The 27,906-nt window shown below is 63.6% G+C and overlaps 1 protein-coding gene across 1 annotated transcript; it reads right to left on the minus strand.

The window, feature by feature from the left end:
• Positions 1–9,838: 9,838 nt before the first annotated feature.
• Positions 9,839–26,190, minus strand: MMP17 (matrix metallopeptidase 17). The gene is made up of 10 exons (XM_090291820.1): positions 26,068–26,190; positions 19,559–19,691; positions 18,780–18,909; positions 18,049–18,332; positions 17,418–17,594; positions 16,240–16,324; positions 14,875–14,957; positions 14,624–14,776; positions 12,241–12,498; positions 9,839–10,345 (listed from the first exon to the last, which is right to left on the minus strand). The coding sequence occupies exons 1-10, from the start codon at positions 26,188–26,190 to the stop codon at positions 10,023–10,025; spliced, it is 1,749 nt and encodes a 582-aa protein (XP_090147946.1). The 3' UTR covers positions 9,839–10,022.
• Positions 26,191–27,906: the final 1,716 nt, after the last annotated feature.

Genomic DNA, 27,906 nt, shown 5'->3' on the forward strand with positions numbered 1-27,906 from the left:
CACAGCCGCACCGTCCACATTCCCACCAGCCCGCACACCCCGCCCCGTCTGCCATTTGTCACTCTGCTTTTCTTTTTTAATAGCCATCCTTGTGGGTGTGAGTGGTTCTTCACTCTGGTTTCAATGTGCATTTCCCTCATATTGGGGCGTCTTCTTTGGAGGGACGTCTTCTTTGGAGGGGTGTCTATTCCAGTCCCCTGACCAGCTTTGAATCGGGCCGAGCTGCGTTCTTTACATATTCTGGATATTCATTGCCTGTTTCAGTAAAGAAAGTCTTATTGAAGCCCAGCCATGCCCACTGGTTTACTGATGGTCTGTGAGCAGTGGCCACAGTCGCTGCGTGGCAGCAAAGTCCTGCTTGCTGCTGGCCCTTGACAGAACACATCTGCGCCCCTTGCCTTGAATTATAAAGAAATCCCTGGGGGAGGGAGGGCTATTCAGTGGGTCCAGCAGGACGAGGAAAGGGCCTCCTGCCTTGTTATTTACAAGTTCTGGATCATTTTCCCAAATATCGGGGCGTGGGGACAAGCGGAACCCTGGGGTGTCCACAGGGGCCTCTGCAGCAGAGGTGGACCATTCTCAAAGGCCACTGAGTCTCTGCTGGCGGGACACTGGCCTGGGGAGAGGGTCCCTTCCTGCAGCTCCTAAGGGCTCTGTGGCTGGGTCCCCTCCAGGCAGGGGGTGGAACCTGGGGTGGTCCCCACGGTCCTCTCAGCCTCAGTTATCTCCCTGGAACTTGGGAGCAATACCAAAGAGGATAAGCTGAGCACAGTCACGTGTGGACTTCTGGAGGGCTCCTAAGAGACAGGCCCCGCCCCAGCCCTCAGGGAGCTCTGGGAGTGGGGATCCCATTCCCATTCCGGGAAGGCCTTTGGACTGTAGACTAAGCTTCTCAGGGGCGGGTCAGACCTCGGGAACTTCAGACTGTTCAAACAAAAGTGGGGCGGCCCTCTTTCAGCCTGGAGCCACCGTTGCTTCTAAGCTCTGGGAGGGGCAGGGTGGTGACAGCCAGGAGTTCCACCCTGGGTGGTCTTTGGCCCCACCCACCTGGCCTGGGAACCAGCCTCTTCCAGCCCCCAGCCCAGAGGGACAGGCTACCCCGTGTGCTGCCATCCACGACCCACGGAACATAAACCCACCTTACAACCCACAATCTCACCCCTAGGTATTTACACGAAAGTCATGGACACCAGGAAGTGCTCCCTGCACAGCTGGGCACTGGAAACCGCTGGTGGTCCATCCCTAGGTGACAGAGAGACAGGCATCTCGTCAGGGTGGATGAACCCCAAAAGCCTCCATGCAAAGTGAAGAAGCCGGACTGAAGGCCCCACTGTAGGTCCCACTTAGCATCAGAAACCGTCCACCGGTTGGTTGCCTGGCTTGGAGGTCTCCTGGGAAAGGCCGAGGGCACTTCGGGGAGGGATCGAAATGTGCTATAGTGACGGGGGTTCGGTGGATACATGGCCTTTCACAGCTGTCTAACCCCCTCAACTGGACTCCTAAAATGTGTGCCTTTAGTGGCTGTGAATTACACCCGAGTGAAGAAGCCCTGACGCCTGCCACGGCACGTGTGAACCTGGGCACCTTCTGCAAAGCGAGCGGAGGCAGGCAGGAAAGGCCACACAGCGACGTGGTCCCGTCCACAGCAGGCAAATTCCAGAAAGCGGATGGGTGGTAGGCAGGGGCTGTGGGAGATGCATGAGGAGGGGTGGCTGATGGGTGCAGGGTCACCCACTATGCCCAAGGGGCATGTGCGGGGGGGCGAGGGGCGGGCGGCGTGGCCTGAAGAGGCAACCCTGGCGCCAATATCCCATCACAGGAGAAGGAGGGAAGCCCTCCTTGGCGAAGAGGGTGATGAAGAGGAACGAAGAATGAGGGGCCGCTGTTCCAGGGGCCCCACGCCCTGTCCAGCACCTTCCCTGCCCCAGACCTCACAGCCCTTGGACTTCAGCTGCTCCTGAGTGATGCCCAAGCTGCCCAGAGCCTGCAGCTGGCCAGACTGGTTCACGCAGTCACCAGCCCAGTGCCCAAGGCCCTTGTACCTGGCCGCATGGGTGACTTAGCCTGGCGGGGGCAGCTTCTGCCTGCCTATGGACAAGGGTGAGTCACGGGCCTCACAGGACATCCTAAAGGCATGTCACAGCTGCTGCCAGGCTTTGTCACTGCAGGGCGGGCAGGAGGGACCAGGGCCTGAGGCTTCCTCAGAGCTTCTCGGGTGCCCTTCCAAGCCTCCAGCCCCTGACTCCAGAATCCGGGGATATCCTGCTCTCAGCCTGGCAGACCTGTTCTCCCTCTGGCCCTCCCTGCCTCAGGTGGCACCCAGGTGTGTCTCCCGAAGCCGAGGACGCTCCCATCTTCCTCCTCACCACGATCGGCTTTCTTCTCCCTCCCCGAGTCCTATCTGCCAGCTACTCGTTGGTCCAAGCCATCGTGGCCTGGTGCCAGGACACCCCAGGAACCCTTAGGGGTCTCCCCGTGTCCTTTATCAGCTGTGTTCTTCAGGTCTGCCCTGTCTTCTTCCTCTTCATCACCCTTCACCGTCCCCAGCTTGGCCTATCCCAGCCGCAGGGACTTTGCACAGACTGGCTCTTTGTCAAAACGCTGGTATCAGCTCCAAACTCACTTCCTTGAGAGGCTTTCTCTGACCACCATTCCCTCTGGGTCACTAAGGATCGGGCACTGTGGACCGAGGAGCACACTCAGGGGGTCTGTGACCTGGAATGGGAGACAGTTACATCCTAGTTTTCTCTGACCTCCAACAGAAGTTTACAGTCACCCTCCACAGCAGCGTCCCCCGCTGTACGCCCCCAATTTCTGTCCTTCCTGACCCATTGCTGGAACTCCACTCAGTGATTTCTCGTTTCCTAGCTCCCAGTCTAGAGCGGAAGCTCCAAGACATGCCCCTTATCACCCAAAAGGGACCAAGCAGACCTTCCACACATCAGGGATGGACGGGTGAGGGTGAGGGACAGGCCCCTTCCCATCCACCCCTGAGGCCCTCCTCTCTGCTCTAGGGGCACAGCCCCGTTCTGCTCAAGTCCCTTCCAGAGAAAGCGCTCTTTCATAACGGGGTGCACTCACATGCTAACTCACAAAGCACAACCTGTGAGGCTCACAGCAGTAGCATTTATACAAGGAACACACCGGCAAAACCCCTGAACTTCAGTCCTGAGATGAGTCTGTGGTGGAATATCATACAGCAGTGAAAAAGGAGCGGCCTCACTGAAAATGATTAAACCAGTCATTACTTTGGAATCCATCTGCGCTGAAACCACAATCCAGGGGAGCAGGGAGGCGGCCGTGTGGGTGGGGCGGGCGCAGGGCGCAGGGATTAGCGGGGAAGTCGCATCACGCGTCAGTGGAATGTGTGTGCATGTGCATTCCGGCCTGTGAATCACCTGCTGGCGGGTGCAGGGCGCTGTAGTAAGCACCTTATGTCCTCAGCCCCTTCCGGCCTCACGACAGCCCCGTGGTTCCTGCCCATCCATCAGGACCAGCCAGGTGATGCCATGGTGACAAGCAGCCCATGACCCTCAGCAACTCCAAACCAGTCGGGGTTGTTTCTTGCTCCTGCTCTGTGGTCGTTACAGGGGTGGCCGGGGATGTCAGGTCTTCATTTCCAGCCATGTCGGACGGGCTGCCCCCGGGAACAGCTCAGCAGCAGCCGCTAGAGCGCCATCCAGCAGCAAGGGGAGCTCCACTCTGGACGAGAAAGTTTCTAGGGAAAGTAGCCTCACTGGGAGATCTGACCGTAAAACCCTAACCGGGCCGGTGGAGGAGGGGAGTCGGCCCAGAGCACGCCGCTTCTTGAGGAAAAGGTTTCTCTTTGCCTGAAGCCAGTCCTGCCCATTGGTTCTGTGCAGCTAAGCTGCCAGCTGGCTTTCTCCCGACCACGTGAAGCTTGCTTCCTGGCAACTGTCCTCCGTTTGGGCTCAGATAAACTCTTATAAAAACCCTCTGCAGGTCTGGACGTCTCTGGGGCCACACTACTGACCACTCACTGCTGGCACAGCTACACCTGCGAGGAGGGTGGCGGGTTCACAGGAAACAGCCTGAGAGCATTATGGCTGCATCTTACAGAAGAAAACACCAACTTAGAGAGGTTACAGGTAAGGCGCCCAAGGCCTCACACCTGGTTACGGGAAAGGCAGGGAGAGTCGGCCCGCGACAATGCCCGCTGTGATGACAGAGGCCAGGCGTGCGGATGGGGATGCCAGGGCGGGGGTGGCTGCCCGGACAGCCTGCACTCCGCCCCATGACACAGGGCAGAACAGTCTTGTCCCTCCTTCTCAGAAGGCTGGAATCTGGCCCCACACTTCCTCACTAGCCTGGAGGCTCTCGCGTCCCCAGGGCGGCCATGCACTTGGCCAAGACACGGAGCAGGAGCCACGAGGCTGGTGGGAGCCCCAGCCATGCCCAGGGCCACTGGGGTCATCTCAGGGGCTGGGCAGGGGCTGGGCAGGGGTGGGCAGGGACAGGCGTTTCCTTTCGAAGCGATGAACACGTTCTGAAATGACATAGAGGCCATGGTCACAGGACACTGAATGAACTCAACGTGACTGATGGTAAAGTGTATGTTCCACGTCTTTTCCCCAGTGCAGTTGTGAGGAAGGTATGAGCGGACACAGAGAATGAGTAAGAGGAAGAAAGCCCAGCCCCCACTGTCAGAAGCAGCAGGAGGCCTGGACTGGGCGGCCCTTCCGGCAGCACCAGGAACCGAGGTGTGGCCTGAGGGGCATGGGCAGCTCATGGCGGGGCGTGCTCAGAACCAGGCAGACCCTCTGATTTCCCCCAGCACCACCCCGACGCCCAGAGGGGCACCTGGCACCCTCCGCAGGGACAGGCAGGGTGCACAACACCGAGAGATGAGCCGCCCTCTGCCCCCCCCCGCCCCCACCCCCGCGTCCCAGCCCAAGCCCAGAGCGGCGCCTCTCCTCCCACAGCCGGTAACTCAGGAGGGAGCAGCTGCGGGCCCCAGGCTTCAAGTCCCAGCTCCACCTGTTGGAGCCGTGTGACCCAGCCCGGCGGTCCCAACCTTTGCTTCTTTCTGTTTCCCAACCTCCCAAGTTGGCACTGGCCTGAGGCCTTTTTTATTTTTACTTTTTATTGATTTTAGAGAGAAAGAGGAAGGGAGGGAGACAGAGAGAGATGGAAACACTATTTGTTGTTCCACTTACCTACGCATTCATTGGTTGGTTCTTGTATGTACCCTCACCGGGAATCAAGCTCATGACCTTGGCCTAACGGGACGACACTGTAACCAACTGACCCTGGCCTTAGGCCTTGGCTCTGGATGTTACCTCTGCCTGGATCACCTCCCAGGCCTTCCAACCATGGGCTCCTCCTGTCAGGCAGGTCTCAGCCCCAGTGTCACCTACCCCAAGAAGTCCTCCACGATTGCCCTGTCTAAAGTGCCCACTACTCCACTTCTGGTCAAGATGGCGGCATAGGTAAACATGGCTTTCCTCCTCCCACAACCACATCAAAATTACAACTAAATTATGGAACAACCATCACTCAGAACCAGCAGAAATCGAGTTGAGTGGAAATCTGACAACTACAAAATTAAAGAAACCACCACCATCCAGACTATTAGGAGGGGCAAAGACGCAGAACAGGTTGGTCCCACACCCACGTGTGGCGGATAAAAATTCAGTAAGGACACTCAGGAGTGAGGGTGTCCCAGCCCCACACCAGGCCCCCCAGCCGAGGGTTCCAGTGCCAGGAAGATAAGTCCCAATAACTTCTGGCTGCAAAAAACAGTGGGGACTGAGTCAGTGGAAGAAACTTCTGGGCTCCCAAGCAGTTCCTCTAAATGCACCAGCACAGAACTTACAAAGACTCACTCCCTATGAGCTCAAGCTCCGGGGTAACAGCTTGAAAGGCATCAATGGCACACAGGGAGGAACTGAAGGGTCTGGCTTCAAGATGAGAGCTGGGGGACAGCTCTCCCAGACAGAAGGGCAGGCAGAGCCACAGAACTGGCAGGAGGTGCCATATCTGAGACTTCATCAACCTGGCTAACACTGTTTGCCCTGCCCTGGAGACCCCCTGAGGCTCCATCCCACCCAACTTACAGCTGTTAGCAGTGGCTTTTCCATATGAGTGGCTGGTCCCGGCTCAGCCTCACAACTTCCCAAATCCTCCCGAACAAGCAGCAGGCGGCCTCAGGGAGCCCCAGACCCGGCACTAGCAGCAGCCAGCCTAGAGTCACTGCTTGGCTTCACCTGGGAACCTCCAAGCCCAGCACAAGCAGCAGCCACCTCAGGTTGCTTTCCAGCTCAGGCAGGGTGGCCTCAGAAAAAACAGAGGTGGGGGCTGACCGTGGCCTGCACCACACGGGAACCCCCAGGGCCAACGCACCCCATGGACACTACAGACCACGTGGATGCACCACCACCTGCCCCTGCACAGCTGGTCCTCCACGGAGGGCGGAGGTGGGTGGTCAGTGGTCGCAGCCAGTCCTTGCAGCTGCCTGGCCTGGGTAAGTCCCTCCCACTGACCTGCCAACAGCAACCAAGGCTCAGCTACACGAGGAGGGTGTCCTCAGCCCGGTGTGGTTCAGGAGACCCGAATATTCCAGGCAGAGCAGATGGCTCGGATGGGGGTGTCGAGGGGGCACATCTTGGTTGTGCTTGGAAGGCAGCGCTGACAGGACTGCGGACAGCAGGGCGGGCAGTGTAAGAGAAAGCCTGCAGCTGGCCCACGGAGGGGCAGCTTTGGGGTCTCGGGCCTCGGTGTTCCCACGTGAAGTGGTGGAGGTGGCCCGAGACACAGGTGTAAGGGTGACGCAGCTCCTCCCAGCCTGCGCTGGGGCCCTGGTCACCTGGCATCACCGCCTCGGGCGGCCTCCAGAGACGTGACACTAGGTGGCGCTGCTGAGGCAGAGCGCCAGGGCCGGGTGACACTGGCTGCAGGGACAGCAGAGCCAGCAGGGCCCAGCTCCTGGGTGACGTGGGCGCAGAGCCACCTGCACGCCAGCACGTCCCCGTGGCCCTGGAGGAAAGCCTGCTCACGTCCTGGGCTCCGCGGTGGATGGGCCACCGGCTGCCACACCCCCTGGGCACAGGCCCTTGGTCAGGCGTGACCGCTGGGTTTCTCTGCGGCCCTTTACCCTCCGAACACCGGCCCCTCCCCCAGCCTGGCTTCCTCATCTGGTGAATGGACTTAACCAGCTTCCCTCCATTCAGGCCCGTGTCCGGTGCAGGACGGCGGTACCGGTAGCTACATTGTCCTGATTCCTCATACGGACGATGGCCCCACAGAGTCCCCACCGTCTGCTCCCAGGAAGGGGGTGGGAGGGGGTGATGCAGCCCCGCCGCACGGCTGAATGCCCCCCAACACTGTGTGGAAGCTCCGGCCCCCAGGACTGGGAGCCGGTCTGTGTGACCCCCCGGCTGCAGTGGGTTAGGGGCCCGCAAGCGAAGACCAGGGCCTCAGTTTCCCCACCTGTAAAATGTGATCTGGCCCCTGAAGTCACCTGATGTGACGTGGTTTGTAAACAGGATGCCCACACGCACAGAGACATGTCTGTTTGCTCACGAGGCCGAGTCAGGCTGACGTCAGCCAGCACCTGCGCCCGGTGTGACCTCACCCGGGGTCCCTGCCCTCTCTGGTGTGGCGAGTCCTCTGACCTCCCTCCAGGAGCTGTCTCTGGGCCTGTCACCACGGCTGCAGTGTCCCCAGGGTGCTCACAGCCTCTGCAAGTAGCGCCCGCACAGCCAGGGATAAAAATAGACCGGCTGAAAACCCACAATTTCACACGAACTCTCCAGGTGTTTCAAAGGCAAGACCACATGCCGCACCGGCCTATGCCATTCCTGCCGGAGGCGCAGAACCAGCACCTAACTGTGAGGACCCTTTGGGCCATGACACCGAGGGGCAGTGCACAGGACAGCAGCCGTGACCTCCAGCCCTTTGAGAGCCCGAGGCCAGAGGTCGTGGTTGGGGGGAAGGCCTGTGAGGCCGAGCCCGGCCTCGGAGAAGCCAGCCACACACAGTGGACGCGCCTGTGACGCGGCATGGGCGGGCCCTGTGGACGGCGGCTGTTGGGACAGAGCCCCGGTGTGTCCAGGGTCATCGCTGTGTTCCCAAAAGACTTCAGTGAAGAAGGTTCGTGTGCTCTGCCTGGCACTCCTCTCTACATAGATTATTTCCAAACCTAAACTAGACACGTATGTAAAAAGACGGGGGAGCAGCGCATTCCGTGGGTTTGCTCAGGGGCCCGGGCGGAACCTGCCAACGTCATCACTAACGTGTCCCTCACGACCCAGCACGGGGGTCGCCAGCTGTCCCCATCTTCACACAAGACAGCATTGGTGGGAAAGCTTTATCAACGTGTTTGGCTTTAACACACCAGTAAGACCACCACCCACGGTGACGGCCGGGCTCTCGCAGACCTGGTCCATGGCGGCTAGGCCCCTGGGGCTGCGCCCACCCACTCTGGGCCCTAAATGCACTTGGCTCTCACGCAGGCCGCTGGAGATGAAGGGGGAGTACGCGGAGGGGAGTGGTCTGACAGCAGGGACCCCTCCCAGCTCCAGGGACCAGACAGTGGACAGATGGACGTGGGGCATGGCCTGCGTTGACAGCCACACCTCCAAGACTCTGCCCCTGGGTGCCAGGTTGGGGGGGCCCTCATGTGAGATCAGGGGTTCTTCCTGCCCCTCCCTCGGGATAACTTCCCACGGGCAGGGTGTGAACTCAATGCCCACAGCAACTACAAGCCCCCCACTGGGCTGGCCCTGCCCTGGGGGGCTGCCGTTCTCTGGCAGGAGGATATGGGGCCCCCGCCAGCACCTACTGCTCATCTCTGTCCATCCCCCATGAAGGACCAGCTCTCCTCCCTGTTCCTTATCAGGGACCTTCCTGGGTGCCCCCGAAAGCTGCTGACATTCCCTCCAGGTGGCGGCCACCGCTGCGAACCAGTCCCCGGAGGTTCCCTCTGAGCCCCCTCACCGCTGGCTGCTCCTCTCAACTGAACCCCACAGTCACTCCAGGTGTGAAAGGGCCCCTTCTGGCCAGTGCCCACCCCGCAGGAACACGGGCGAGCGGCTCCTGCAAGTGGGGCTCCTGCCGCACCCCTGGGTGGGTGGGGCTGCTGTCCTGGACCCAGCGCCGAGGGTGCGCAGCTGCCCCAGCGTCCTGTGGCCGCACGCTGGCTCCGCAGCCCCGTCCCAGACGCCTCCCGAGGATGGGCGACGCCTGACTCTGCACGTCCCGCACGTCCAGGCCGGCGCTCCGTCAGCAGGCCTCCCTGGGTCTGAGCCGGGGCGTGGCCCTGGCCTGCAGGCAGGAGGCCCGTGTCCTGAGCCGGCCTCCACGCCCCATCTATGAAAGGGGCGTAATGACCCCGAGTCACAGACGTGTCACGGAAATGCTGGACAGGCTGGGGCGGCAGCCCGAGCGGAGGGAGCAACCACCATGCAGACCGAGTGCTGGCGGATCCGGGGGGACAGCCACCTGCAGATGCCACCTGGGGTGTGCCAGGGAGCTGAGCCTGAGCAGCAAGGACGCAGGGAGCCCAGCAGCGGCCCCGGCCTGGGGGCTCGTCTGCGCGTTGGGGACTGCCCCGAGCCGGCGATGACAGGCCCACTGGGACTGGGGACAGGGGCCCCCACGGGTGGGCGGAAGCACCAGGGACCAGAGGGCAGTGTGGCCGCAGTGGGGGCGGTGTGCCGGCCGCGCGGCACCCCAGGGCCTGAGCGAAGGCCCCCAGCCCTACCTGTTCCAGCCCTTCAGTGCGGTTCTGTGACCGGTGTCCTCTGGCTGGAAGGAGAGCGGCCCCTGCTCCCCACCAGGCAGCGGGGCCTGGGCAGGCGGAGGCGGAGGAGCCGGCCCAGCGGCAGTGCCGGGGTCGCCGAGTGTCTGTGAGCTCAGGGGCTGCAAGGCCGGGTCCCCAAGGCCACACGCCCACCCTCCGGAAGCTCTTGCTTTGGGTGCTGGTGCGTGGGGGCATTTGTCCTGGCTCCGGGTGGCCCCGGGCAGTGGCTGTCCGTCCTCGTGCGGGCGGGCACCGGCTGTCAGAGCTCCGGAGACCAGGCCGCCCTCGCCAGGAGGCTCAGCGGCGGCAGCAGGGCGGCCAGCAGTGAGCCCGCGGGCCCGGGAGCGCGGGGGGCCCGGGAGCTGCAGGCGCACACCTGGTAGCTGTCCCCCGAGTGGCTCCGGTCGTGCTGCCCAGGCGCGGCACGGGCCCCGGCCTCTCGGTCCACACCCTCGGGGTCAGCCTGCGGGTCTCTGCAGACCAGCCAGTCCCGGGCCGTGGACTGTGGGTAGCCAGGCGCTGCGGCCTGCTCGCCATCCAGCACCTTCCAGTACTCCCTGCCGCGGAAGAAGTAGGCGGCCCCTGCGGAGGAGAGGGAAGGCGGCTGGGGTCCACGCTGCGTGTGGGGGGGGATTCAGGCTGCGCAGCAGGAGGACGGGGTGGGGGGCAGGGGGGGGGCGGGGCGTCCTGCAGGGCCAGAGTCTGTCTCGGGGAGCTGCCAGCAGCCAGGGGGACAAAGGAGCCACCCCTGGGTTTCTTTCCTACTAGACACGTTGGAGGCCCCCCATGGGCCAGGCTCCCACGGGCCAGGCTCTCCTTGGTGCTGGGGCGTGCACGCGCGCACACACACACACACACACACACACACACACACACACACACACGCTGTGGGCTGCCCTGGGGGCAGCTCTGGTGCCGGTCCAGCGTTTTCACAGCCTGTGATTACCGCGAGGTGGATACAGATAAACGAGTTAAGAGCTTCTAAGAGCTTCCAAGTGCTAGTTAAGTCCAATCCTGCTATTTTGATACGTTGCTGGCTTTGCTTTCAAAACGCATTATTCAAATTGCTGTGGTTACCCTGCGTTCTAAGAAGCTGATGGTTTTCACGTATGTTTTTAAATTTGTAACAAGTTTTCTTGTAATTCTACCGTTTTCTTTGTAGCTTAGCATCTCCCCCCCCGACCCCCCCGCACCCTGGGTGCGGCATTCCAGGCACCGGGGTCGTGGGACAAGCCCTGATGGGGCACAGGCCCGTGGGGAGGGCAGGCCCAGCGCCCTGGGAGCGCATTTGCTGACGCTCAGCGTCCCCAGGGTCTGACTGCTTTAACTGTCAGTTTTCTAAAAGACACAAAAATGAACAATAAAATAAAATACACAAAGATGGTTCAGCCGATGAACATGACAGCTTTGTGATAATGTGGGTTGTTTGCATAATGCGGATTTTCAATGCGGCCCGTTTCCTCCCCACCACGAGCACATGCCAGTGCATTTGGGTTCCCTGGGAAGGAAACTCGAAGAGCTGAAGCTTCAGATGGCGAGAGATCACTGTTAAGAGGGTTTGCAGTGTCAAGGGTATACTAGAGCGCAGGCTGGCTTTTTGTTTAAGTTAAAACTACGATCGATACCATGATATTCTATTGATTATTAATTGGATACAGTGTTCACATCGTGTGCACTTGACTATCACTTCTTTGGTCCTGTTTTTTATCTTTTAAAAAAGATTTTATTTATTTAATTTTAGAGAGAGGGGAAAGGATGGAGAGAGAGGGAGAGAAACATCAATGAGTGAGAGGAGCGTGGATCGGCTGCCTCCTGTTTGCGCTCCGACCGGGGACCGAGCCCACAACCCAGGCACGGGCCCTGCCTGAGAACTGAAACAGCGGCTTTGCACTTCGCGGGCTAACACCCAGCCCAGGGCGCCACACCGCGCAGGGCAGGTCCTGTACTTAAAAGGATTAACCTTGCCCTGGCCAGGTAGCGCGCTCAGTTGGTTAGAGCGACATCCTGAGACACTTAGGTTGCCGGTTCCATCCCGGGTCAGGGCACATGCAAGAGCCAACCAGTGACGCATCAGTAAGAGGGACAACAAGTCGATGTCTCTCTCTCTCTCTCTCCCTTCCTCTTTCTCTAAAATCAAGAAATTAAAAAAAATAAAAAGTAAGGTAAATTATAAAAATAAATAAATGAAAAATAAAGGATTAAATTTGCTTGCTTGAAAAAAAAAAGAACCAAGCAGAAGAAACTCCCATCCCCACAGCGCGACCCCCGTGGGGACGGCGGTCATTGTCCACCGCCAGGCCAGGGAGGGGTGAGGGGACAGGATGCGGCAGCAGGGCGAGGGGACCCGGAAGGGTCAGCAGCTCTGGACACCCAGGTGCACCCTCTGGCTCGGGGCTGCTCCCAGCGACCCCTCTCCATCCCGGTGACAGGTGGGGAGACGGAGGCCATACCCCGTCTTCGGGCCCCGCTCGGCTCACCGTCAGACCAGCGCATGGCATCGTCCAGAGTGCTGGGGACACCCCCCCACGGGGGGCTGTGGGCCGGGTGGCCAGGGTCCATTTGCCGTGTGTGCTCATCGTAGCGCCAGTACAGCTGGTCCTTAAAGAAATAAGTCTTGTCGTTGTGGGCCCAGGTGAAGGCGGCGTCAACGCCGCCTGCAGGGAGGCCGAAGTCAGACACGGGCCGCGGGAACCCTTCCTCCACGTTGGTGTCTTTAAACACCCAGTATCTGTCTCCTGGGGAGAGAAAGAGAGGCTGAGGCTCAGCCCCCCTGCAGGCGGGGCCCCAGCCTTTGCTTCTGCCGTCACCCGACCCATGCGATCACCCCCGCCCCACAGTTCCCACTGTCCTCACGCGTATTTACTGAGCACCTACTATGTGCCTGACACCTGCCCCGTGCCTGACACCTGCCCTGTGCCTGACACCTGCCCTGTGCCTGAGCACCCAGGTTCTGAGAAGGCAACCATTTTGCAGACTCGGGAAAAGTTGCGGCCCACGAGATGCCTTTTATCTGTTCTGCCTCGTCCACTCCTGCAAGGAGGTGGGCTGGGAGCATCTCTGTGGCAAAGACAAGACAGGCTCTAACGTAACGTGTGTGCACACCTCTGTCGGGCCTTACACACGAGCAGCGTTCTCAGACACCACCCAGAGCTTCAAATCCATACGTTAAACTTCCAGGAAATGGCGTGAGAGGCTTCAGGGTGAGTCCTAGACTCTGTTCTGGAGACGCCGTGATGCCACTCTGCCAGAGTGGGGTGGGGACGTGAGAGCGCAGTTCAGGGGTGACTCAAGGAGGGACGTGCACATGCGTGTTCATGGCAGCATCGTCGCAGAGGCTGGAACGTGGAGGCAGCCTGAGCGTCAGCCCGTTGGCGGGTGAAGGACAGACACAGTGAGGTCCGTCGCCACAGCTGACGGTGATGGAGCCTTAAACAGGAAGGGAATCCTGACTCCCGCTGCCCCAGGGGTGAGCCCTGGGGACACGAGATCAGTGACATCAGCCAGACACAAAAGGAGACACAGTGTGTGGTCCCACTTCCATCAGGGACCGGGAAATGTCAGGTCCCCGGAGACACGAGGAGATGCTGGGATCCCGGGCTGGGGTGGGCGGGGGGTTGTGGTTTGGGAGGTGGGAGTCCTGGTGATGGGCTGTGGTTGTGGCTGCACAGCCGTGTGAACGTGCTTCGTGCCCCGAGCCATGCACTTAAACGCGGGCAGGATGGCCACATTTATGTTATGTGTTTTTAATCGCAATTAAAAACATTTTGAAAAAGTCCTTTGGTGGAGAATGGCAGCAGCTGCAGTGCCTGTGAGCCGGGGACGGGGACAGACGTGGCGGCCCTGCGCAGACCCAGCGGTCAGGGCTGTGAGCTGGGGCGTGCGACCTGGATGGGGTGACTGAGCAAAAGCGCAGACGGCTGGGTCCACGTGCCTGACATCCCAAAGCCGCAGCTGTGGATTCTAGTGGGGGGGTCTGCGGTTTCTACACGCTGAAAAAGAATCCAAGTCCAGAAGACGCCCCTGTGCGGGGTCACTGCTGTGACCGCGGCAGTGCTGATCAGCAAGACAGGCGGGGAGACCCCACGGTGAGTGTGTGTGTCAGGCACTGGGCCCCCCACATGGAGGCCAGGCTGGGGCACCCAGGTCAGGGCAGATTGGCTTCACTCCGGGAAATCCCCGCCCTGAGCTGGGGGGTTGCTTGTTGGAGGCATGGGCTTCCCCGACCGCGCGCCTCTCCGTGGGGAAGCGTCTGGATGGCAGAGGGCTTTGCTGTGGGCACATCCCGCTGGCGATCGCTGTGCTCACAGACAGCGACCCGGGGGCGCAGCTCTGCCTTATCAGTGGCGGCCCCAGACCTCCCGCCCAGTCACTGCGGACCCAGAGCTGCCCCGCCCGGGAGCCGGGCTGCGTGAGAGCCGCCTCGCATTTCAGGCTGCAGCGTGGGGGTGGTGGGGAGTGATGCCCTCCTCCGGTGGAACTGTCATCCTGGACTGGGACACAGACCTGGACACAGTCCCATGGCACTCGGAGGCCAGCCCCGGAGTCCGCGCCCCGCACCGGGCAGCAGCCTCATCACCCTCGTGGTTGTACCCAGTTGGACCTTTCCTGCCCCAGGACCTCTGCACGGACCGTTCCCCCAGGCAAGTCCTAGAATCAACTTCCTCAGGCGTTGGGTTGCTGATCGCATGCTCCCCAAGCAAGAGGGAAGGCCGGGACCCTGTGCCCTGGCCCCAGGGGACCTGCAGGGCCTCGTGGTGCGGACACACAGCAGGTGCTCAGCAAACATGCGCCGCTCAGGATGCTGTGCTCGGGGCGACCCCGAGGGCTGCCCCCCATGTGGATGCAGGCGCGGGCGCCCACCTTTGAAGAAGACGATCTTGTGGTCGATGGTGCGCTCGTACACAGCATCCACACCGTCCAGGTGCAGCGGCAGCCCCCGCCAGAAACGGTGCATCTGCGCCGGCTGCAGCGACACCAGGTGCCGATCCCGTGTCAGCCGCCAGAAGTACTTGCCTGTGGGGACAGCGGGCGTGGCTGCAGGTGGCAGCAGGCCTGGGCCCAGGGGCCCCCTTCCACCCTGGGTGCCTGACCCCGCACCCCGCGGGGCTTACCTTTGAAGAAGAAGGCCTCGCCGCGGATCTGGGCCACCGCGTCAAAGTGACTGGTGCACCTGTGAGGCACGTCCTCCCTGGGCCTGGGGACAGAGAGAGCTGCTGTGCCCCACAGCGCCATCCCGAGCCACCGTGGGAGTGTCTCAAAGGGCCCCATGCCAGGCCTACAGCCCCGAGATGCACAGCAGTTGCAGCCGGAGAGAAAAGCAAATTAAAATAGGTCCCTGTCAGGTCGGCCAAGATGGGACCCCGCGGGAGCGGAGCCCCAGGGATGCTTGGACAGACCGGCGCTCGCTGACGGCCGGCGCGGCCTCCAGAGCCCGCAGGCCACCGCCCACTGAAATGCTGACCACGGTGCCAGGGACCCGCGGCAGGGCAGCCGCTCTGCCCGAGGGAGGACTCAGGGCCACGTGACATGGCGGTGACAGCCCAGGGACTGAAATGTCCACCGGGTGCGGTGCCGGGAACACAGCGGGCGCAGCGCTCAGGGGACCCCGCGTCTCCCCACGGTGGGGGTGGGGAGCGGAGGGCGTCCGCCTGCAGGCGTCCGGGGGCCTTCGGGCCGAGCGCTGCTGGGCCAGTAACTTACGCACAAGGGAACAGAAGGGGGGTGGGAGCCGCATCCTCTGAGCTCGGGGAAAGGGGCTGCCCACGGCCGAGGGCAAAACCAGCTTCAGAAACAAAACTTAAACCAAATAGAAGCAAACGAGCCTCAATGTCTGGATCTGTGCTTTGCGTGTTGTGCGAACACCGAGGTGCACGGAGGGGTGCCGGGCGGTTAGTGGGAGCGGGGGCAGGTTCGACCCTCACGGCACCGGGCGGGGTCTGTGCCTGCCGGCTGTGGGGGCGGGGGCTGCTGTCCCCAGAGGGCTCGCTGAGGTGGCCGCCGAGGTCGCTTCTAGCTCAGCTCTCAGGACGCTCCCTCGGGACACGGCCTCTAGGACTCCAGGCTCACGCACAGGCCACGTGTGTGCATGTGCGTGTGCATGTGTGTGGGTCCCGCTGGCCGCACCAGGCATCCCGTCTTCCGAGCCACCACCAGTGACAATGCCCCCTCCGCACCGTGTGCCGTGTCCGAGTTCCTGACCCACAGAATCCCAGGCCTTTGAAATGGCGGTTGTCTGACGCGATGGGGCAGGTGCTTGCACGCACCTGTCAGTGATGGGGGCAGAGGCTGGAACTCAAACCCTCTGCACGCCCGGGCCTGGGGGAGCAGGTGTGCCCCCCACTCTCTGGGGAGTTTGAGGACAGAGCATCACTCGGCTCAGCGCACAGAGCTGAGCATTTCTGAGAAGTGCCCGGAGCTCAGGACAGCGAGCCGCTGCTGGGGCGGCGCTGCCGCGGGAGACAGGGGCCCTTGCTTACGGGGCGCTGGACCGGTTGTCGCGGGGCTCTGGCAGGAGGGGCGGCTCCTCGGGCGGTGCCGTGGGGGACACGGACTCCCGTACACCTGTGGAGACAGGGAGGCTGCGTGGCGCCCAGCTCACCTGCCCCCCTCAGACCCCAGCATCCTTCCTGGAACCCCGGGGTGGACCCGAGGCGGCTGGGCAGACAGGCCTGCGTGTGCCCCGGAGACTGACACCCGCTGCCGCGTGGGCAGGACGGGCTCTGTGACTCCCAGCCCGAGCCAGCGGCCAGTCTGACCCGGCGCCTCCACCCCTGCCGCGCCAGTGCTGGGCGCAGACCCCGAGGAGCAGACAGGTGTCCGAACGGAAACTCGTACGGGCGCCCACAGGAGCGCCGTTCCTCGTGGCTGGAGGCAGGGACAAGCCGGGTGCCCCACAGCAGGAGGACGGAGAGAGAAACACCCTGCCCCCGACATGGGTGAAGAACTGACGCCTGCCGGGACCTGGACGGAGCTTGGAAACGGGTCGCTCCCTGAAAGGAGCCGACACACCGGGCCACAGTGGCATGGACACCCCGAACCCGCAAAGCCACGGAGACGGCAGAGGCAGAGGGTGGTGGCAGTGCAGCGGCTGCTGGAGGGGACAGGCTAGTGACGTCCTGGGACTAGACAGAGGGGCTGGCTGAGCAACGCTGTGTGTTCAAGTCGTCGGACCGTGCACTTGAAAGTGGTTACATTTTACTGCAGTGATGCGGACGCCGGGCGGAGCCTGCAGGGAGGCGCGGCCTGGCAGCGACGTCGGAGGTGCGGGGTGGACAGGACCGGGTTTCATTCTGGCCTCAGCAGCTCCCATGTGGCCCCAGCAGAGGGCGCCCCGCAGCGGGTTCGGGGCCCGTCTTGGCTGTGGGCTCCTCCCTCCAGCGTCACCCTGCTGCACCTGTCCCATGTATGTGGGGACAGCAGCTGCCCCCTCACAGGCGGTGACGACTAGACCGTCTAATACACGAGTGCTGTGCACAGTGGGGCCCAGGACGCCGTCATGCCAGCCGTCATGCCCGGGGCTCTGAGGCTCTGGGGTGAGTCTGGGACCCCTGCGGACAGCACCCTGTTCGTTTATTCTACACGCGGGAACACCAGGGGGCCCCCAGCTTCCCTCCCGGCCCTGGGGCTGCCGGTGCTCGCTCTGCGGGGCACTCACCGTACAGCTGCCAGACGCGCACCCGGTCCGCGTAGGGGAGGCCGTAGTGCAGGGGGTCGCCCACCGGACCCTGGTAGTAGGGCTGCATGATGGAGCGCGTGGTGGCCACGTGGCTGAGCCCGATGGCGTGGCCAAACTCGTGCACGGCCACCGCGAACAGGTCCATGCCGTGGGCATCTGGGGACAGGGGAGCCGTGAGCCACGGGAGGGGCCGCGGGGGTGCCAGGCTCGGGCACGCAGGCCGGTGCCCACGGGGCAAGTCTGAGCAGGAAGGTGCCTTTGGGGTCCCTGAGGGCATGTCTGGGTGCCTGCTGCGGCCCTATGGGGTGACGGGGGCTACATGCGCCCCTTCTGGTGGGGGTCGGCAACCCTTTCTGGACAAGTGCAAGCACACGTGGCCCATCAGAGGACACAGGGAGCCACGTCCTGTCATCCCCGGCGGGGTTCCTGTCAGCGATGGCAGGTGAAGTGAACCAGAACGGGAGCTGCCCAGCGGCTCCCGTGAGCAGCCGGTGCGCACTGTGGTCCGGACGTCTAAGGAAACCCTGGCCGTTTGCCCATCTCCAAGGGGTCCTGGGGCCTGTCCGGGGTCCCCGGATCAAGAGGGTCCCCAGGGCACCTATGGACACACCGGAGGACCGGAAGGTCCAGGCCTCGTCATCATCAAAGTGGGTGTCCCCCGCGGTGTGGTGGTCGCCCGGGAGGAAGGCATGGGCCACCGTGCCACCGGGGCCATCGAAGGGGAAGCGGTCATTGTGGTCGGCGGTGGAGAAGTCGATCTGGATGTCCGCGGCGCTGCCCGCCACCTCGTGGAAGTCCAGCGGCGCGATGTCGCTCCAGACCTTGAGGGCGTAGTGCATGAGCGCTCGCACGGTGTCGCGGCCCAGGGGCGAGTCCCGAGGGAACGTGCGGACCCTAGGGCAGGCGGGGTCAGGGCCGGGGGCCGGGTCACCGGGAGAGCTCAGGTGCCCCAGCTCCAGCTGGACTGTGCTCCCTGGGACGTCCCTCCTCGTGTCTGGGAGTCAGGACCCCACGTGGAAACAGGGTTTTGCAGTGTGATATGGGGCAGGGATGAGAGACCATCCGGGGCTGGAGGGTGGGGATCCTAAGTCCACAGAAAGCGTCCTCGTAGAGAAAGACAAGGACACACAGACACAAAGCCATCTGAGGACGGATGACAGGGCTGGGGACGGGTTCTCCCTCAGAGCCCAGGACGAGCCAGCCCTGTGGCCCAGGATCTCGGACTCCTGGCCCCGGAACCGAGGGGACTGATCCTGTGGTCTGAAGCCCCGTGGGTGGGCGTTTGTTTCAGCAACTCCAGACACTAAGCCCAGCACAGGCCGGGGAAGCCCTGCCACCCACCTCCATGACAGGTTCCTCTTGTTCCACTTGGCCGGGGCTGGAGCCTGGCGCCTCCTTCGAGCTGGGGCTGCGGCTGGGAGGTCGGGCAGTGAACAGCGTGGGGTTTTCATCAGCGCCAGCGTGGGCTCATCTGCAAGGGTGGGCGGGGGTCAGGAGCCAGGCTCAGTGCATCCCTCACCCGGGGTCCCCAGCAGCCCTGAGGGCTAGCCCCTGGCTGCTGCACTTGGGCTGGGGGATGGGCCACTCAAAGCAGCTACTAACTAGTGGCAGGGCTGTGGCCGGTCCTAGGGACCCACAGGACCAGTGTTGCCAACTCTTCCTGCATGGCATGTGATACACGTGTGTCCCTTTTGGAGCCCTGGGACAGGCCTGAAGAGGGTCTTTGCCAAATTGGAACTTGTTGCCAACATGGAGAAGGTGAGATGTTCACTAAACTCCCCAGCTTTCTGGTTCCTCTTGGGAAGCTGGGCACTTGGGCAGCACAGGCCGGCACCCCGCAGGGCAGGGATGGACCAGGCTCTGGGTGGCCGCCGCGGGTGCGGAGTTAGAGCCCCTGCTCTGCAGCATGAACATGGGGTCTGGGTGTGGCTGCACCCACACCTGGGGCGTTGAGGGTGACAGTGGAGTGACTCCCAGGTGGCGAGACTCCTCCGTCATGGCCCAGGACAGCAGGCCTGTCCCTAACTCCCCACCCCCCATAGGAAGGCTGGGGGCTTCGGGCCTGGAGTGGAGGGGGTGTGAGGAGCAACCAGGGAGGTTCAGTCTCCGGACGGACGGACCCAGGACTCCGGTGGCCTCCAGGCCCGCGAAGCGCTGCATGGCACCAATGGCCTTGGACAGCTCCTCCTGCGTCTGCAGCTGCCCTGGGGCGGGGTCCGCGGGGGGCAGATAGCCGAACCTGCTCAGCCACTCCTGGGACAGAGAGCCGCGTGAGGGGAGGCGGCAGGTGGCCTTGCCCAGCCCAGCCCCGACAGCCCCCGACACCTCTGACCCTTTCCTTCAGTGGCTCTAGGACCTGAGTCCGGACCCAGCACTGAGAAGGGCGGAGGCCCTGGTTTGAGGAATCGGGCCCCGAGCTGGCCAGGCTGCCAGGTGGGCCCCTATCCGCCTCAGCCACCTCTTGCTGCAAAACGAAGGCAAGCCGCTCCACCCTTCTGTCCCCTCTGTCCCCTCGTCTGCGGGTGTGGGCACAATGAGGCACCCTGGGAGAGCCCCCCAGCCCCAGGGGTCTGCCTGTAAGCTGGGACAAAGGCTGGGCGCCTGCACTGAGCAGCCCCCGCCGGGGGCTCCGTGCAGTTCACAGTCCAAGCGTGCCTGGCCCGAGGCCCACTGACACTTGGGCTGTTTTGCAATGTTTGCTAACCTTGGAAAGCAGGTACTCGCTGCAGGTCTGAGCGCGGAGCCACGGGCAGGGGGCAGAGCTCAGCGCAGGTGCTGCCCGCGCCCCAGGCCAGCAGCCCGGGAGCCTGCAGTCTGCAGCTGCACCCGATGCAAGCCTCTAAGAATGCGACCAGATCTGGGCGGTCAGCGGTTGGGGGACCCTCTCTCCTCAACCCCCAACTCCTCCCAGGACCCCTGGGGCCTTGGCAGTGGTGGTGGGCTTCGGGGTGGAGTAGGGGCGTGGAGCAGCTCCCCTGGGAGCTCCCGGGGGTGCTCAACAGCAGGACAAACCCCGGCAGCAGCACACTTATGTGGCCACACGGATAGACCCTCCAACAAGAAGCCCCCATCCGTGGCTAGAAGGGACAGTTGGACTCACCGAGCCAGGAAGGGGGTCGCGGGGAGGGGGCCCCTAAAACAGCCTTCCCCACTCGTCAGCTCGTCCAGATCTCGGGAGACATGGGCAAATTGCCAAATGGCTGAGGTTTCATTTCTTTTTTCTGCTAGTTGATACATTTCGCAACATCAGAGGAAGCTAAGGGGGTGGCGGCTGTGGCGTTAACTAAGGGACAGCGGGTCCCAGGCGACAGCCTGTCCTCAAGGCTGTGGTCCCTGCAGGGGCGACGGCATCAACCCCCCACCCCCCGGCCTCGGAGCCAAGGCGACCCCTCCGCGCACCGGGCTGGGTCCGCCCTCTGCCTGCGCACCCACATCACCCGCGTCTCCAGGGCAACAGGCTGCGCGGGAGGGCGGTGCTGAATCTTCCAGAAAGCTGAGGAAGGGGCGGGGCCCCCGGCAGGGGTAGGGTCAGGGGCGCCCAACCCGCGGTGGCTCCCCTCTCGCCCCCGCGGACGATCCCTGCAGTCGAGGGGGCAGTCCTGCCAGGACCCTCCAGCGGGGCCTGACGCAGAGATTTGGAAACTGAGGCCCGGAGGGCGCCCTGCCCCGGCTTCTGCCAACGCGCTTGCCGCCAGCCTTCCCCGGCGCCCTCTCCCGCGCCCCCGGTTTTAAGGCTTCCGTTTATCCCTGGCGGGCGCCACGTGCGTCTGTGCTCGGGGCAAAAGACGGGCCGCGCCATGAGCGCCCTTCGTGACTTCTACCCATTTCCGGAGGTGCAGCCACCACCCGAGGCGGCGATTACAGATCCGTCACTGTGCCCGCAAGTCGCAGGCCACAGGCAACTGCCCCTGCCCCCGCGTTGTCCCGTAGCTCCTGGGTCCCTGGCGGGGCTACGCTGCGCCGCCAGGTTGCTGCTAAACAAGAAGGCTCGCTGTGCGCTGTGTATCACGCAGCCCTCTCTGGGGCGCCGTCACTATGTCCCCACTTACAGGTGGGGAAGGGGGGGTGCAGGAGAGCCCCCCCACCCCCTGCAGGCACGTGGGCGGACACACGCTGGCCGCTGGTGCCAGGTGGGGGCGCATTCCTGCCTTGGTGCCTGCGGGGACCTTGGGGACAGATGGTTGAACACTCAGGCGCCCCATCCCATCTCTAAGGGGACCACTGCCTTGGCGTATCTAGCGTTAGTCGGCTGCACAGGTGCGGACACAGGCCCAGACGGCGGGGTTGAGTGCGGACTCCCGCCTCCAACCTCAGCACCAGGGGAGGCGCAGCGAAGACCCGGGCAGCTGCGTGGAGCAACCCCCCCCCCCATTACAACAATAACCACAGAGCGTGGCCAGAACCTGCCTGGTGCCCACTCTTCATCCGGTGCACCTCACGGGGTGGCCACCTTCTCACAACTTGGGAAACTGAGGCCAGGATGGCTGACTCGGGGGTGCTGGCCACTGGGGTGGTCCCACGTGCCCCTCTGACCATCCATCAACGCGCCCTTACCAAGTGCTCACTGTGCCAGGTGCCGCGGCGCGGACGGGAGACCCCGCCCTGCTGTCCTGGGGAGCAAACAGTCCCGTGGGGACCCACGATACACAAGTGGAGCGATTCCATCACTCACAACCGTCACGTGGAGGGATCCCGAGAGCCACTGTGGCTGATGGCGGGACACTTTCCCTTCACCAACCTGCCACAGGCAGCGCGGCGCGGGGACAGGAGCGCGTGTCTGCGGCGCTTGCTCAGGCCTGGCACGCGGCACGCTCAGTGAGAACGGCTGAGTGAAGCCTGGAGGTGGGCTCTGACCCCGTTTTACAGAGGAGGAAACCAAGGCACAGAGGGGCTTGGACACCTGCCCACGGTCACACATGAACCCACGCCGCCCGGCTTCAGGACCTGTCCCCTAACCACTAGGCTATGGTGGAAAGCAAGGACTCCTGGGCTGGTGCTCAGGGGCGACATCCCTGGGGGTGACCTGAGGACGCTCAGGGAGCAGAAGTGGGTGCGGGGGTGGGAAGGGGAGGGGAGGGAGAGGGCTGACAGGCAGGTGCCTCCTGCCTCTGACTGCTGGGTGGCGCTGGGGAGCAGCCAGGGGCTGTCAGCTAAGGGGTGGCAGGTCTGTCACCCTTCACGGGCACCCACAGCGTCTTGCTGGAAGTCCAGGCTGCTGTCACCCAAGAGACAGAGCACGGAGGCCCAAGCACCCTCCGAGGTCCCTGAGGACGGCTCTGCGCCAAAGCCTAACTCCTCGAAGCCTTCCCCATCCCGCAGGCCCTTCCAGATGCCGCCGGGGGCCACCGCCCAGCTAACGTCCCCCTGCCCTGTCCTCATGGCCCCACAGCACAGACGAGCAGCTGCGGCCTGCGCCTAGTCGGGTCCCCGGCCGGTGAGCAGCAGCCTGGGGGCCACGTCTCAAAGGGGGTCGGGCACCTCCCAGCTCAAACACAGGCGCCCAGCAGGGTCCGGCCCCGGCCACACTGGCTCCCACACCACAGACCACAAAGACTTCTCCGTCCCTCCTCACTGGCCACCAGCCCAGAGCCTGAACTTGTAGCCAACGTGCCTGGGGTGGGAGGGGTTTGGGGAGCCAATGGGTGGGGGGTCTTAGGACTCACCCATTTACATTCAAGCTCCCCTGGAAGTAAGTGAGGGAGGGGCCTTGCAGCAGAGCGGCCCACTCTTCTCTCCGTTAACCCTTCCCAGCTCCCTGCTCTTGGCTGAGGGCCTGTGGCCAGTCTCTCCACTGCGTTGGCAGCGAGGGACACGCCTGGTCCCCGCCAAGTCCAGGACGTTATCCCTCGTAGGGCCCACAACTGCCCTGAGCATTGGGACCAGAGACCACCGGCTGAGGCTAGAGTGAGGGGGGTGGTGGTTACCCCGGCCACCATCACCCCATGCCAACCCCAGGAGGGGGCAGGGAGCTCCCAGCGTGGCCCTGGCTCCCACCGCATCACCCTGCCCTGCTCAGCCCTGGGAGCCCCTGGGTCAGAGATGGTGCTGTTCATCCTGGCCACCCTCACACATAACCTCAGCACAAGCCCGGCACACACCGGGGGTCAGAGAGCAGAGGTCCCCCCGCGTGCAGCTCAGAGACCTGCTGGGAGCAGGAACTTCTGAAGGCAGCTGGGGAGTGAGCCTGCCTGCCACATTCCAGGTCAGGCCTGGGACCCTCACACACCGCTGTGGGGACCAGGCGGTTCCAGCCACAGCACATCAGGAGCGGTCTGCTGTCCCCGCTGCACCTGGCTGGGGGCGTGACTTCCGTGCCCTGAACTGCGATGGGGCCCACAGAGCCGTCAACATGGACTGTCCTCCAGCACAGACTGCGAAGTGGGGACGGCAGGCACACGACAGTGGCCACAGGGGGTCATCCACGAAGACGAGGGGCTGAGGGTCCAGTGCCCAGATACTCCTGGAAGGATCCTGGGGAGGAGTTAGGGGGGAGAGGGACGCTGCGTTCCCCAGTGGCCCTGTGTACAGCCTTTGAGTATTTCGCTCCGGGAATTCCCTACTCAGAAAGAATGAAAAACTTCGGCCCAGGAGGGCAGAGCCTGGCCCTTCGGTACCACTCCACCCCCAGGACAGCCACCATCAGCCGGGCGCAGCGACCTCAATCCGGCTTTGTTTCCCAGCTAAAGCGGGTGGGCTGGGCTGCGGGAGCCCCTCCCCGAACCAGCACTGCTCCCGACCCACGCGCTCAGCTCTGTCTGGATGACGCTGGGTCCCATTCACAAAGGGGCCCTTCTCCTCACTGGCGGCCGCAGACCTGCGTGTCCAGTCAGTGGGCCCCGGGGCGGTCTGCAGAGGGGGCGGGAAGGAGTCCGGATCCCCATAAATCCCGGGTGTCTCGCAAGCCTGTACACATCTGGGGTGCAGGCTCTGAGGTGTCATTCCCCGGAAGGCCACCAGAGAGAGCCCTCTGACCACTAACCAGGGCTGCAGGCAGGAAGGCTAAGGCCTCCCTGGGGTGGGGGGGCTCTCTGGGGAAGGGCAGCGTCCCCTGCTCTCCCCAAGGGCCCAGACACCAGGGCCCTGCTGTCTCTGGGATCCAGGCTGGGGAGCCACACCCACTGCCCAGTGCACCCCACTGGGTGCGGCTGCCTGGCCGCCTGGGTGCTGGGGAACGCATGGGAGCAGGGGCAGGAGGAGGTGCCCAGGCCGGAGCAGGAGTGTGCGGGCCGCTCTCTTCGGGCAGCAGGAGAAACTTCAGGCCTGCGCTGGGTCTGATGAACAAACTTGGCTGGGCCGGAGCTCCGCCACCTCACTGTGACCCTGTGAACCTTGCAGGCCAGGGTTCTGCTCTCACTCAGCCTGGACACCATGCCCACAGAGTGTGCGCCCCAGGAGGCGACCCACGACACCCCCAGCTCCAAAGAACCTGGAGGAGGTGGGTAAAGGCACACCTTCTCCGAGGCCGTTTGGTTGGAGGAAGCGGCGTGGGGTCCCCTAAAGTCCTCATGCCAGGAGCCTGGCTGCACCCTCCCAGATGGCTCGAGGGCTGGGCAGCCTGGCAGCCGTGGCCAGGACCTGTTTCTCGTCCAGAACCTGTGGCCACGTGCTGCCAAGCACGGGGCTGCAGATGACACCCAAATGCCCCCCCCCCCCCGCACCTGAATCCACCTGGAGCTCCCGAATGCCAGTGGCGCTGGCAGAGGGGCCCACCAGCACCCTTTTAGGAGACTGCCAGGGACATGGACCGTGCGCGGGGAGGCGCGCCCAGAGCCCTGGCCCGGGTCCCGCATCTGAGTGCAGCTAGGGCAGCTGCAGGGGTGGAAACCTCAGAAGGAATCGGCTTAATACACCGGCTCCCTGGCCTGGCCTCCCGTGCCCGGGGGCGGCAGACCCAAACCGTCTGATCTAGATCTCCCGGGGCCAGAGAAGGCTCCCAACCACGTGGGCTGCACGGGGGAGGGGATGTGGAAAGGGCCACCGCCTCTCTAGCGCGGTGCCCGAGCCAGCGGGACAGCCGGTGTTGGAGAACATGGGCGCTGGAGAGGCGGTGGGGCTCCATCCGAGCCTGGGACCGGCAGGGGGACCCATCACGCTCAGGACAGAGCCATGGGGGCAGCAGGAAGAGGCTGGGCGCCCTGGCAGGGGAAGTGGAGGTGGCGCAGGGCCACGATCCATGCTCGGGGGGGATGCTGAGGGCCAGCGCTCTCGCTCCCCAACACCCGCCACGGAGACAACTAGAACCACGGGCGTTTCGGGCGCCCACACTCCGCAGCCCCAGTCTTTCCTCGGTTGTGGGCGCGCGCCTCTCCCGCCCTCCCCCGGGAGCGCACGCGGGCGCACTTCATCCAGGCTGCGACGCCTGCCCTACTGGCTTGGGTCCCCATTCGGAGCCGCTCCCAGCCGGGCACGGGGCTCGGGCCAGGCGACCCCTGCTCCCCTCTGCGGGCTCCTGAGGCTGCAGCGCGCTCCGAGCGCACGGAGCAGGGAAGGGGCCAGCGCCTGTTCTCCGACTCGGAGTGCGCGCGCCCGACCCTCACCCCAGCGCCGCCCCAGCTTTGCTGTCCGCGAAATGGGTCCAGGGTGCCTGAGGGGTCCGCCAGCCCGGACCGCCTCGCGGCTGCGCACTCACCACCCCCAGGCTGAGGTCCTCCGCGCGGGGCGCGGGCGCGCCACAGCCCCCGCGGGCCGCCAGCGCGAGCAGCAGCAGCGGCAGCGCCGAGACCCGGGCCCGGGGGCGCGGCGGGCCGGGCATCGCGCTCACAGGGCGGGCGGCGAGGCGTGGATGTCCCTGCGCCCCAGGTCCCGAGCGCCCCGCGCGTTGCTGCCGGCCGACTGAGCTGCCCAGCTGCGGGGCGGGGCATGCTAATGTATGCAAATTACCCCCGGCTGCGCGCCCCGCCCACCGCCTTAAAGGGCCCGCGCCCTGCGCTCCGCAGGGACGCTCCTAACCTTCTGCTCGTGCCGTGAGAGTCCACTGGAGGTCGGAGCTGCGGCGGCCCGAAGGAAGGTACTTACCGAGTGTCTCCCCACAGTCCCAGGAGGGTACGCTCAGACTCCGGGGGCCCGGGCCATCCCGCGGGGAGCTGACCCCGGCTCCCGCTCGGACCCCACATGGGGTCCGGATTGGCTCTCATTGCTGGGGACGGCGCGCAGCAGCAGCAGCAGCAGCAGCGCCTATCGGACGCTGGGTGGCGCCCTCCCACCGCAGCGGTGGGGGCTGGGGCGCTGGGGGCGCTGGGGGCGCTGGGGAGGGAAGGGCTCTACTAGGCTCTGCCGGCTGGGCCGGGTTAGCTGCAGGGATGCAGGCTGCAGCTTTCCTGGCTGCGTGTGCACGTGTGCATAAGCATGTGCAATTGTGCCTCACCTCTCAGCACATGTGCACATGCATGTGAGGGTCCCTCGGTCACCTCCTCGCCCCACTGCTTGTCTCCCCTCTGGGCAGTTTCATCACCTGCCATCTGGTGTCCTCACCTGTTCCCCAGGGTCCCCTCGAAGCAGGGATCTTGCTGTTCTGCTTGCGACGGGTCCCGCCACTGTGTCCGCTCTGCACTCGTCCCCTCCGGCGACCTTCCCAACTCTGGGTGCTCCATGGCCACCACACGCTGCCAGCGGAGTTCTCTGGCCTGTGTCCTCTGGCACTGCCTCCTCACTGGACACCCCGGCAGGTAAGACAGGCCACCCACCCCATGTGTCCCTCCCCGCCGCGCCCCACTCCATGGCAGTGTTGCCACGTCGGTCTCCTGGGTGTCACCATTGTTTTGTGGGGCAGCTTCACGCGTCCCTTTCCCACGAGCTCCTTCTGAACGAGTGTGCGACCCATCGCGGGAAAAGGAAATACATCTCTCCATCTTGACGTCATCGAAGTCAACAAATGTCTCCTTTGTGTGTGTTCCATTCCCCGGTTTTGGCTGTTTGCTGCGAGGACAAAATTGGCTACCAACCATGGGAGACCTGCAGGCCAGGGGGCAGGGTGGCGGCGGGAGAGCACACCTACCAGGCGCCTGACACGCGAGCCACCGAGGCCACGTGCCGCCGCCCCCCGCCCTCTGCCGCAGACGACAGGCACACGGCACTCCTGGCCACCGCTGAACAAGGCATCGTTCTGTGTTTGAGTTTATTCTTTCTTCTAAATAAAATTTTGAAGTTCCAAGAGTTTTGCAATTTCAAAAAAATTGAGCAGCTAGTACAGGAAGTCCCCCTGTACCTCACGTCCACTCTCCAACACGACGTGACTGACTTCGCTCCTCGCAGCTCCAGCTTTGGCCACGGAGGCTCCCAGCTGGCTCCTGGATCCCCTCAGCGTGGCCTTCGGGGTTTGGTTCTGGTCCACGTCCTCACCCACCAGCACCGCGGGACGCTCAGCTGCAGCCCACCGCTCCTTCAAGGAGCCCCTGTTCCTCTAATCGGCGGACGGATTGGAACCCGGGTCCAGGATCCGCGTGTGCTTCTGGGTCTGATGTGTCAGCAG

This window comes from Furipterus horrens, unplaced genomic scaffold (genome assembly GCF_987537825.1).
Source record: "Furipterus horrens unplaced genomic scaffold, mFurHor1.1.pri manual_scaffold_11, whole genome shotgun sequence".
NCBI lineage: Eukaryota > Metazoa > Chordata > Mammalia > Chiroptera > Furipteridae > Furipterus > Furipterus horrens.